Source organism: Neodiprion fabricii, chromosome 5, assembly GCF_021155785.1.
Source record: "Neodiprion fabricii isolate iyNeoFabr1 chromosome 5, iyNeoFabr1.1, whole genome shotgun sequence".
Classification (NCBI taxonomy): domain Eukaryota; kingdom Metazoa; phylum Arthropoda; class Insecta; order Hymenoptera; family Diprionidae; genus Neodiprion; species Neodiprion fabricii.
Genome location: NC_060243.1, coordinates 30,365,186 through 30,376,730, shown reverse-complemented (window position 1 = coordinate 30,376,730; position 11,545 = coordinate 30,365,186). Strand labels below are relative to the sequence as shown.

The window sequence follows — 11,545 nt, the reverse complement described above, 5'->3', positions numbered from 1 at the left end:
AGCAGTAAAATTTATAGTGCAATAATAGATCAGTAATTGAAAAAGTCCCAGATTTATTATTTTTAAAGCATTCGTAAACTGGACGCGCTAGTACATACAATATGAATTTAAGGCTGCATACAGTGATTGACTTATCGAGAATAATGCGGAAAAATGCAGATGTTTATACTCTCGGTGCCGCGTTGAGAACGTTCGGTAGTATTCGCTTAAGGCGACACTTCGATTCACTGTACTTAATTTTAGTGATTCTTAGCTTGGAGAAATGTCTTTTATGCATATACGGGTAAAAAGTAGGGGGGGGAAGATTGTTTTTTGAAAGCGTCAACTTTTGCAGACATCATTACAATCTTTAATTTTTCACCAATTATTACGATAATATTTGTATAAATAAGAATGAAAATGATAATGATAATGCTGAAATTCATGTATTTGGTACTAATCATTTTTTTCCTTCTTTCTTTCATGCATTTAAAGGTGACTACATAAATAAAGTACCTAGTCCTACAACATAAGATATTTGATTATTCAAATAGTTGAATCAGCATAATCAGTATTCAAATAATCGTTAATCATTACACACTATTTATATTTACAACGCAGCATTTTTAAATTTAGGGAACACAAGATCTGCTGAGTGAATACCGATATTTACCGTCAGTAAATTACTGTAAACCAAGAACTGCAATCAGCGTGGTATCAAAGTTCATAAACTCAAGAAAGAAATAAGCTATTTAAGGAAAATAACATTTGACTGGAAAATAAAATATTCCTATTATCCATAAATCAATAAACGAAACGGAAAAAAAAGTATTGAAAGTACAAGGGGGCGGTGTAAAACCTACGTATTTGACGGCGGTTTTAGCTGGGTGAATTTCTCTTTTAAAGTCTCATTGAACACGTCAAGGAGTCTTGTCGTATCCAAATTTTTGGCCACCACTTTCAACAGCTCTGTTAATGCATCATCGGATAAATTTTTCTCTTCTATATGTGTCGTCAAGGCCTGAATGGTGCATAGCTCGCTGAAAATACGATTTCGTACAGTGCTTGGCTGTCCTTCTAGGGCCGAACATATGTCAGCAGGACTGTTGTTCTGTAGGGCAATGTCCAATACGATGAGTGGGGAGATGAGTTCCTCATTGGCGACTGTGTGACTGATGATCAAATCTTTGGGCATACGTTTCAGCATCGCTTGAAGGCTGGACAATTCAGTCATTGGTGTAGTTATACCAGCATCTGCCTCTTCCTTGAGTTTTCTTGAAAGCAATTCCGCAAGATCTGACGACGTGCAACGCTTGTTGATAGCAGTTTTAATCTCCTCAAAATCCAACGCCTGCATGCAGTCTGCAGCTTGGATTTTACGACGATACGCTCCCAAAAGTTTCGTAAAGAAATTTTTGTCATGGCTGAAAATGTCCGGCAGTCTACCCAGGACTTTTTCCAATCCTGAGGCTCGACATGCAGTTTTTAGATGCGCGTCAACGCTAGTCTTTGGCTGTATTCCAAGCATTTTTATAGTTGCACGTTCAAGGTCTTCGTCAGCCATGTTTTTCATCTTCAACTGGAAGAAACAAAAGATACACAAATAAATCAACGAATAATTCTTTAAAGTAAATAATTTTCAATCGTATCACTTACCCTATAATTAGCGATAATATTTTCCGCCGAGCATCTTTTTATCGCACTTTTAAGTGTAACCGAAGCATCAACCTCGTCCAGAAGTTCCTCAATCGACACTTGAGTTTCTGTAGATTTAGTCAGTTTCTTAGGACATGTTACACAATCATTCATTGAATTTCTAACTTTCAGTTTAACTAGGGGTGGACAAAGGGAGGAAGACTGAGCGATAGGCGTAGAGCTAGTCAATGACAAGTCAGGAGATGTGGTAGGGGTAATGCCGGCCGACGACTGCGATGTGTTGTCCATAGTTCCGAGAGATGGCAAGCTGACGACAGCCGACTTTTCGAAATGTTCTAATACACTCTTAACAAAGGGAACCTTAGGGCTCCGTTTCACCGGTATCCAATTAACTTCACGCTCGCTTAGCTGAGCAAGATTTCCCACTGTTTCAATGCCCTTTGTTTGAAAGTAGTTAGACAGGTGTGACTTCCACAGAGGATCGGCAAGATATCCTACGATCGAATCGATTGGTTCACTAGACTCTATCAACGTGGGGAATATTGGGCATGCAGAATCCAGCAATTCTGGCTGGTCAAGTTCCATAGTGTCATTGGTGACCTGGCTGCTCTGGCTGAATGGTAAATTGGAAAAAACTGAATCTGTCACAGGAAGAGTGTCAAATTCAGCTGATTGTCCGGTATCATTAGCATGTGTGCTGGTCCTGACGGGTTTGCTGGAGAACAATTCCTCGGAATTAGTAGTCGAATTGAGTCCTGTCACATTTTGTATGTCAACTGTGTCCTCAAGATCATCTATGCACGAGCTTTCTTTTCTCGTTAGACATTCCTGGATAGTGGGATTCGTTGGTACGTTCATTTCAATATATCTCAGACTGCTGTCGTCTTGTGAAGTCTTGTTCCCCAAGGTGGTGCTCGTCTTTTGGTCTCTTTTTGGCAAACTTTTACACTTGTCGATGACTGGGGCAGTATTGACGATCTCAAATATGTCTTGCTGGGTTTCAGTCTCCTCAATATTTTGCTTCTCCAACACGTTTACATCTTGTTCCATTATATCTTTGGCATCTTTAGTTTTGAACTTCGATTTCGGAGATCCGGCTGCTATTTCTATTTCCATCGTCAAATTATCAAGGGTCACTCTTGCGGAATCGTTTCCGCGCTCTGACAGGGAAATCTGATTGTTACTATTGTTGACAATACCTAAAGTCTGATTTTGGGTTTCCTGAGATGTTACTGTCAGATTATCAGAGTCAGCCTCGGTTTTTGAACTACATTTGCCCTCATTTAATATCTCATCGATGACCTGGGAATCGGTTGGATTTAAAGATTTATCAACTTCCATTTCCTGTTCTTTATCAAACTGTCCAGAACTTTGGAAGGTTTTAATCTTTGTCTGCTTCAAGCGTATTGGAGAATCCTTGCGTGGGACGAAAATACGCGATCCTGAGGAAACTTTGCTCATACGGTGGGGGGATGTTGAGGTAGTTATCTCATACCCCATTTCTTTAGAGACTGGAGGATCGGCAAAACTGACTCGTTTTCTCTGAAGTCACGAAAGTAAACAAGAACAACTCATTGTTTTATCTGTGTCAATTGATTGTCATAGGTAAATAAGAAAAAAAGAATTCTGCTTACCTTGCACGCAACAGTTGGACTCTCAGCATCATTTTCAATCGGTAGCTGCCGCTGTCGTTTGAGAATGCTGGCCGATGGCGAGGCAGTTAAGGATGGTGGATTGGCGCTGGACCACTCAAGTATGGGAAGTGCCTCTCTGTCTTGAGCGAGCAAGGCATTGTTTTCTTCGTCAGTCTTTTCTCTGTTCGAGTCACCAGTCCGATCAATTGGTGTACCATCTGTACTAGTGTGTTCCATGTCCATTATCTTTACCAGTGACGATTTCTCCCCGTCATTTCTCAAGTTACCAAAATGATTCGTCATTGTCTGTGACAACGCATCCTTATCTGGAGTGGTTCTCATCTTGTTAAATATTTTTTCCTGTCTGCTCCCAGACGGACTTCCAAGTCGTTCCGGTTCCTTAAGAACAAAGAACCGATCTTTTTTTCCTGCAGCAGGCTCCTCTTCGTTTTCCTTGGCCTTTTTAGAACTCGAAGCAGGATCTTCATCCAGCGAAACACTGGACTTGGTCTCTGCTAACGCTTGTTTAGTTACAAGGCCCAGCATGTGAGCTGTACGACCCTGTGGTGTGACTGTTCTTACTTTAGAATATCGTTTCAGACAGGTTTTAGGTGAGCATGAGCTTAACAGCGAGCTAGGAAGTCTAATTGGTGACAAGGAAACGTCAGTTGCCAGGGATGGTCTCAATTCTGGCGACGTAGTTTTCGCCTCAGCTGTCACAACAGGTTCAGTCAGCACTATTATTTCTGGAGTTGTAGTTGTATCGTCAATTTCCTTAATATTTTGCAAGGCAGTATTCTCTTTCTCTTCCTTCTCCTCTTCCATCTTTTCTGCATCGATGTTATTCTCGCTAACAGACTAACAGATAAATACAATTATTACTCACTGCACAATAACAAGAAATGTAAATTTACATTTTAAAATTGTAACGGGCGGTAAAAACCGAACAAGGAGAAGCAGGCTAATCACATCAAATGAGGAGTAGAGCCTTGTGAGATTGTTGAATTGACAAAATCGAAATTAATTGTACAATTCTGATTTTATTAAATGAAAACATAAATTTTACGGAACATACTTCTCTCAGTGAAACCTCGGTTGTCTCAGATGTGCATACTTTGAACGGGCTGTCAGGTTCGGGACCCTTTATGATCTTAGTTTTTTCATTTCCAACATCAAGTTCGATTGTTTGGCCAGGTTGTAAGCTTTGCATTTTGTTGATCCTAATAAAACATTGCTTGTTGCTATATTTTTTGTCCAACACTGACGAACCACTGGTAGAGGATGCTTGCGAACTTTCAACAATTTCTTCCGAGTCACTGGTAAAATTCTGAGAAGCTGACTCTTGAGACTCATTTTCCGTGATATTAAGATCTGGCTCTTTTGCCAGCTCCTGAATCTCATTGCTATCTTTAGATTCAGATTTATCACTCGGATTTTTTTTTGTAGTATTTTCATGAGAAACAGGGTTTGTCGAGTCTTCAGAACTGGGGCTATCTACCAATTTTTTTTCTAATTTCTTTTCCACCGATTTTTTTTCCACCGTTTTCTTCTCTACTATATTCTTTTCCATCGTTTTCTTTTCCACTGTATTCTTTTCCATCGTTTTTTTTTCCACGGTTTTCTTTTCCATCGACATTTCGTCAAGTGCTGAGCTTTTCGAATTTCTAAGCTTCCGTTTTTGCGAAGATTGAGACCCAGGGTCAGATTTGATTTCCTTTACCGTACCTTTAGCGCGAATGGTTTTGCTGTTTCTAGTGGTTTTGGATGTCTCACATGACTCGCATTCATCCGTCTTTGCCTCCCCTTCGTCCTCATAGTTTACTTTAGATCGTCTGCGACCAGGATGATTGAGAAATTGATCATTCCCAAATACCATGTTTATCCTGAGACGTGACATTTCAGTTTTTGTCCTCTTGCTTAAGGGCTTTTTGTCCTTCTCACTCTCCGTTGACTGAATGCTATCAGAATCACTCTGGGTATCAATGACTATCGGAAGAGTTGATTTTCTGAGTTTTCTGCTGATGCAAATGTTTCCTTCGCTGTCGCTGTCCGACCCTGTAGTTTTCCGCTTTACTCCTCTCTTAGTGGCCTCTTTAACTTGCTTAGACTTTTCCTCAGACATATTTGGATTTTGCAAAGTTGAAGGTGTTTCGATCGATTTTTTCTCAGAAGATGTCTCCTTGGGAAATTCAGTCAACGATTCGAAGTTCAATTTTTTTGCTATTAATAGATTGGTCTCAACATCCTTAGAGGACTCGATAGTTGGCGAAATTCTCTCACAGGTCGATGGATTTTCAGTGATTTTTATATTCTCTCCATTCTTAATTTTTTCACCCTCAACTTCCTTCGTCTGCACCTTACTGGAAGTCTCACTAGTTTCGGTAACAACTGTTTGACCTGGATCAAGTTTGTTTTCTTTATTTGCTTCTCCGATATTTGTATCCTTATCACCTGCACCAAGGGCATTGGTGCTATTCAATTTACATGTTGTATCCTGGTTAACAATCTTGCTCTTCTCTTTGTCAAACCATTCTTGGATCTTTTGTGTGTCTTGAGAGTAAGACTGTGAAAGGTCGTTATAGAGTGCTGGAATATCCTCCCGTCTTCTCAACAGCGACTCTTTCTGATGTTCTGTAAGCCGATTGGCGTCGAATTTAAAGTCATTTTTTATAACAACGTATTCCTGTAATGAAGAAATCGCAGCTATTTATCTACAAAGTCAGTCAGGATTAAATACTGGTTGTATATTAAGATAATTAGACAAAATAGTCACGTACCTGTGAATCAGGGTCAGGAAAATATGGACACTTCGCTGCATTTTTAGATATGTGGCTTGGACCAGGGCCAGGTGTGATAGGCTTAGGGCTGGAGATTTTGCGGTTGAGAAAGCTGCCAGTCTGTTTTGGGAATTTGGGAGTTTGCTTATCTCCATTTTCTGGTAGAGTTAAACCAGTAGATTCTTGTTTAACTTTATCCGATTTGGCATCATTTATAAGTTTTTTCACCAAAGGTTTGTTCCTGTACTCATCCAAATCCAGACAAGAAAGCGTTTGAGACACGATTTCAAATTCTTGGTGACGGAGGGCCAGTTGGAAAGCTTTTTGAAATGACACGATCATCGTTGACGATAAGATCGCTCCAAGCCCTTTGAAAATGCTCATGATTGTTTCCCAGGTACTCATGATCTAGAATTACAGGATATCAAGTTCTACAAATACCAGATGAAAACAAAATGGCTTTACATTTTATTAACATTAGATACGAGTGTGTTTAAGTTTATGATTTACGATTTCTTTATATAATCTTTATACTACATAAAATCTATCAGGGATGATTAAAAAGTGAAAAGAAAAACAATATCTCAGGTTTTGCTCTCAAGTTTCATTTTGAAATATGTTCAATTCTAGGTATTAGCTACGATCACTGACATTGCCAATTTTCCAGGGTTCTGAAAACTGTCAATATTTAATTTACACTACCGATAAGCAAGTTCTGATTACCTCTTTCACTAAACTCTCTTCTTTGCAAGGTCCCAGCATGTGTTCAAGTGCAGGCCGTACTGCTTCTAAGCATGTCGCTAATTTGCTGGGCGCATGTCCATAAAGGGTTATCAATACAGATGATAGTTCTCTAAGCGCAACCTCAGCGTCCTTGAAATTTTTCACTCGAAAGTTGATTATGCATAAATTGTTGATAAGTCTCACTATGGGCAGGAATCCATTTGTGTCTAAAAAAAAAAGAAAGAACACAAAATAATATTGAATAATGCTTAAACTCGTTTGCAAATACGGATATCAAATTTCAATACTCATTGCATGTACATCGGGTACAAAATGGGATCAGTCTACAACGCGAATAAGTAATATTTTCTTTTTTCCTACCAAGCACGTGCTTGTAATTCATTGTTGTCAATATTCCGTCCAGGCAAGATACGGCAAAGCCGGCGTATCGTTCATCTGAATCAATGCCATCTTGTATCATAGAAATTGCTAATGATACAAATTCGTTGGGCTTTACTGTAGAAACTAGATTAGCTTGAAGATCGAACTGTCCGTAAAGATTTTTCCACGTAACTGCAATCTTCTTGATCTACAATTACCGTATAATTACATTAACGAAATAATAATAAACACGAACATAATGGCTCTTTACTTTCCATGCTTTCCTGATTCTTTTTTCTTCTTATACGCTTTACCTGAACAGATACTTAAAAATATTGTTACAGTAAAAGAAAATCTAACATTTTGGCACTATAAACTTGAAACAAAAATCAATTTTAAAGGATAACAATCATAGGATCACTCAACATTCAAGTAGAAAATAAGAAATAAAAACAAAAATGAAATTAATTTGTAGCTATCAAAGATGAAGCGTAAACAAATTTTTTCACTCACATTCCGTACATCAGTTACTAGATTACGTGTAAACGGGAACTTCATCAAAGTTTGAATGGTTTTAAAGTTATGTGCCGCTGCATCACCTTCGTTCACTTCCTTCCCATCATTCATGTATTTAATTACCATCTCACAGAGAATACACCATAGTACAAACAAACCATTTCTGCAGAAATAAATTTCGGTTATAATAAACAGATTATGCTTGAATAATCAGATTCTAATTTTCTTCTTCAATATAAACATAACTTACGAGTTTTCAGGAATAGTATTTACTGATTCAAGTTGCTCAACTAGCTTTTTAATCACTTCAAATGCGTTTGGTACATAAGATATTTGCTCAGATGGTTTGACTCCTCGCCAGAGCAGGTAATTGATTAAATCATGGTGTGTCCTTTAAATAGATTAAAAAAATAATATATTGACGATCATATTGCTGTAATCAGCAGAAAGAATAGTTTAATGTAGTTTAAATTTATTATTTTAAATCTACAACGTCGTCATGTAACAGAAATTTCTATGATCTAGACTTATATAAAATATGTAAGATGTTACTTTCAAGCAAACACGACACTAGTCTTTTAGACACTAGTTAACGAGATATATCCTACGTACCTGTCGATTTTACTCAGCATTGACGGTTTTATAAAAATAGTCATTAGATCGACCATTGTGTCAAAATTAAATATATAAGCCGGTAGAGACTCAAGGCTCGGTATAATAATATCCAGCATGGTATCCCTGATGATTGGTTTAGTTTCGATATACTCCCCCAATGCCATGAAGAGCAATATAATTTCTTTGTGTATTTGTGACTAAAACATATATATATATAAAGGAAAAAAAAAATTGTTGAAGAGACTGATTGATTTTGCAACCAGTTGTTATTTTCATTTTACAATGAGATATTTTGTAATCACATAAATAGTAACCTACCAGTGCAGCGCCATCTTCGATATCCTTAGTTCGAGCAAGGAGAGTTTTCCAAAAGACGGCAATTATTTCACCTCTTGTTTCTAATTCCATGTGAGTCAAGGCAAGCATTGCCTCACCAACGCAGTGTACAAACGTTTTGTAACATTGCTTGAATACTTCGTCACTGACAGGAGATGGAAGTTTTTCTTCTAGTGAAGATTTCGTTAATTCCAAATCTTTCTCATTTGCAGACAAAAGTTGCAAGAGTGCGTCAATTGCGATAAATTTAGTTTTGTAAAATCTCTTGCCGGGCGAAGGAACAACGTTGAATTTCGATGATAAAAGTGGCGTGTCACCAAGTGGACCAAAACAAAAGTTAAGGAACTGAGTAAGTACTGGGCTAGTAAATTTTTCAATATGCTTGAACAGCTTGTAGATCAGATGCCACCAAACCGTAAGTTTTGTCATAGTCATCATCTCAGTTTTACTGTTCTTAGCATTCAATGGTATACAGAGTAGCTTAATTCGTCTGACAGTAGCAAGCTCCTGTTCGTCAAGGGCAAAGTTGTCCACTATCAGGTTCCATGATAAGAAAGCTTGCCTGTGTAAAAAGTATTTAAAAGTTTAGAAAATTGTGTCACTTGAATAATACTGACTATGTTGCAGTTTCTTGTCAAACATTTGCCGCGCATTTCACTTTACCTGCGTACAACCGTATCCACAGATTTAAATGCTTTCTCCTCGACACTAAGCAGGTTATTTATGAGACCAGCTCCGCGATGAAGTTCTGTGCCGAGGAGCTGAATGCTAGTAGTCCAGAGCACAGACCAGTCAGGTTCACAGGCAGATACTAAAATTGACATGCGTTTACAATAAGTATTCTGCAACATGGTTTTGTAGTCTTGCCATACAGTAGGTGAACTAATGCGTATGCGATTTCCCATGTTAGGAATCTGGAGTACTTGTATTGCCGGACCTCGCTGTCGTTTGTGACCCATGTAAGCCAAGGTTGCTACTTTGTCCAAAAACATACCACTGAACTGAAAGAACATTATTAGATAGATCATCAAGTCATTAGAAAGGGTCAGTGGTCTAATAAACGTTGCACCAGCTTGACATGGTTAGAATGATGAAAATAGCAAGAGAAGACCCACCTTTGCACATTCATCGTAAGTGGTGGAAGTAGATAATTTGTAAAGTCTATACAGCAAATTCAGTACACAGACGACGATTTTTTCCTCTACCTGTTCCACAGTGGACAATGTTTTATACTCAACAATTTGCAGGGGTTTTATGTTATCAACGCAAGCGTCTGGAGCAATCCAATCCATTTTTTCAGCAGTTACTGAGTTCATGCAATCCTTGAGAAAGTCGACAATATATTTATCAGAAGATAACGCCTTCACTGCTTCATCCTGAAGCCCTTCAAAGAGCTGGAATATTTTGAGCCTGAAAAAAATATAAAAAAATGACGAACTGAGCCTTAAAATGGTCACACAGGAAACGATAGCTGATTAGTATTCATTGGGTAATCGCACCTCGCCTCAAAGTTAACGCGCATCAGTTCACTGAATAAATTGAGCTTGCGATCTCTGCATGATCGAAGAATGGCAGCCAAAGTGCAACTCGCTTCAGGGTAGAGAATTTCCTTGCCACTCGTGAAAGCTGAGAGAACTAATTTGCATATTTCCTTCAATTGTCCCTCGGAAAGAGAGTCCACAGCTCCAGGCCTGGCAACGGCGCTAAAATCACCGATCGATTAAAATTTCCTGTCGTTACTTCATCAACAGCGGTACGGTTAATGCGAGAAAGAACGAGTAAAGTAAGATAGTTTGAAGATTTTATCACCTCTGAATGCAGGTCAACGCCTCGCATATTTCTTGAGGGTCCAAAGAACCGCGCAGAGTCCTGACCGCCGTGAAGACCTGGCTCCTCCTAAACTCTGACCTGCTGGACGACATTGACGCCGGTTGTTTTTACTGTATCCAGATAAATTCACGCGGCAGTTGTCTGACACATCGCTCAATGACTCGAGGAAGCCGCGAATGCCGCCCGTCCACGTGACGGAAATATGACACTTTTCTCCAAGGCACTCGGCCTCTTGGCAAACTTTTTTACGGGGATTCGCTTCGACGCCGGCTTGTGTGCGTGAGTGCACGAGTGATTTCGAAATCGCCCTAAATCGTGGTCGTGCGTAAGTTGTGTAAGTTCGTGTTTGTATAAACAACAGAACGACGCGCAGAGCGCAATTTTTTGCCGACAGTCTCAGGACCGTTGCTGCTGAGACGTTTGCTGTGCGAAGAGGTTGAAAAATATTTGCTCTTGTCAGCGGATTGGCTCCGCGTCCATTGTCAGCAGAGTGAAGTCTCTCGCCTGCTTCGCGGTCTTTCAGCTCGCTCTGGTTTATCAAACTAGAAATAATCACTGGTCGACGTTGCCCCCGGTTCGTCCGGCACAAATTATTACGACGACGGCGCGAAGAGATCTTGGTTTGTTTTGGCGAAATCAAGGCGCGTAGCGAGCTTTGCGGGGGGAGGGCTTAGGGCATATACTACTGGAGGGAGCTACCCATCCCATCGACCTCGCGACAAATGCAGCCGAAGTGATTAGAGAGATACATATATTTTGGGGTTACTCCGTCCCTCTCACTCTGCGTTTGATTGGCTGAGAGGAAACATAACGGCCAATCAGGCGTAGAGCGGGAGAGATAGATCATATACCAACGTATACCTCTCGTTCTCTCTTTCTCTCTCTCTCTCTCTCTCTCACTCCTCCGCTACACTTTATGTGCACGCGAAGCTACCTCCAGTAGTGTATGCTTCAAACATACAGTGGAAAGGTCGGTAGAGGGGCGGGGGAGAGCCCGTGACGACAGGACGAAACAAGCTAGCAGGTCGGGACAGGTTGTGACAGTATATCGCACGTCCGCTGGGCAACGTCCGATGGCCAGTGTTGAGGAGGATTAAC

The 11,545-nt window shown here is 39.8% G+C and overlaps 1 protein-coding gene across 2 annotated transcripts; it reads right to left on the bottom strand.

The window, feature by feature from the left end:
- Nucleotides 1-36: 36 nt before the first annotated feature.
- LOC124182857 (telomere-associated protein RIF1) lies at nucleotides 37-11,315 on the bottom strand. Of its 2 annotated transcripts, none has more exons than XM_046570609.1 (15): nucleotides 10,427-11,315; nucleotides 10,117-10,320; nucleotides 9,733-10,027; nucleotides 9,281-9,618; nucleotides 8,600-9,179; nucleotides 8,279-8,478; nucleotides 7,917-8,057; nucleotides 7,664-7,829; nucleotides 7,151-7,358; nucleotides 6,770-6,996; nucleotides 6,047-6,454; nucleotides 4,336-5,952; nucleotides 3,270-4,127; nucleotides 1,636-3,177; nucleotides 37-1,558 (listed from the first exon to the last, which is right to left on the bottom strand). In XM_046570609.1, the coding sequence occupies exons 1-15, from the start codon at nucleotides 10,537-10,539 to the stop codon at nucleotides 839-841; spliced, it is 7,617 nt and encodes a 2,538-aa protein (XP_046426565.1). In that variant the 5' UTR covers nucleotides 10,540-11,315; the 3' UTR covers nucleotides 37-838. The 2 variants fall into 2 exon arrangements, with proteins under 2 accessions (XP_046426565.1, XP_046426566.1); XM_046570610.1 differs by having other exon boundaries at nucleotides 4,345-5,952.
- Nucleotides 11,316-11,545: the final 230 nt, after the last annotated feature.

Coding starts and splice junctions, on each gene's coding strand:
- LOC124182857 (XM_046570609.1), bottom strand. CDS start 10,539: ATGTCGTCCAGCAGGTCAGAGTTTAGGAGGAGCCAGGTCTTCACGGCG. Junction 9,619..9,732: donor CTTACGATGAATGTGCAAAG/GTGGGTCTTCTC, acceptor ATGTTCTTTCAG/TTCAGTGGTATGTTTTTGGA. Junction 8,058..8,278: donor ATGCTGAGTAAAATCGACAG/GTACGTAGGATA, acceptor ATCTATTTAAAG/GACACACCATGATTTAATCA.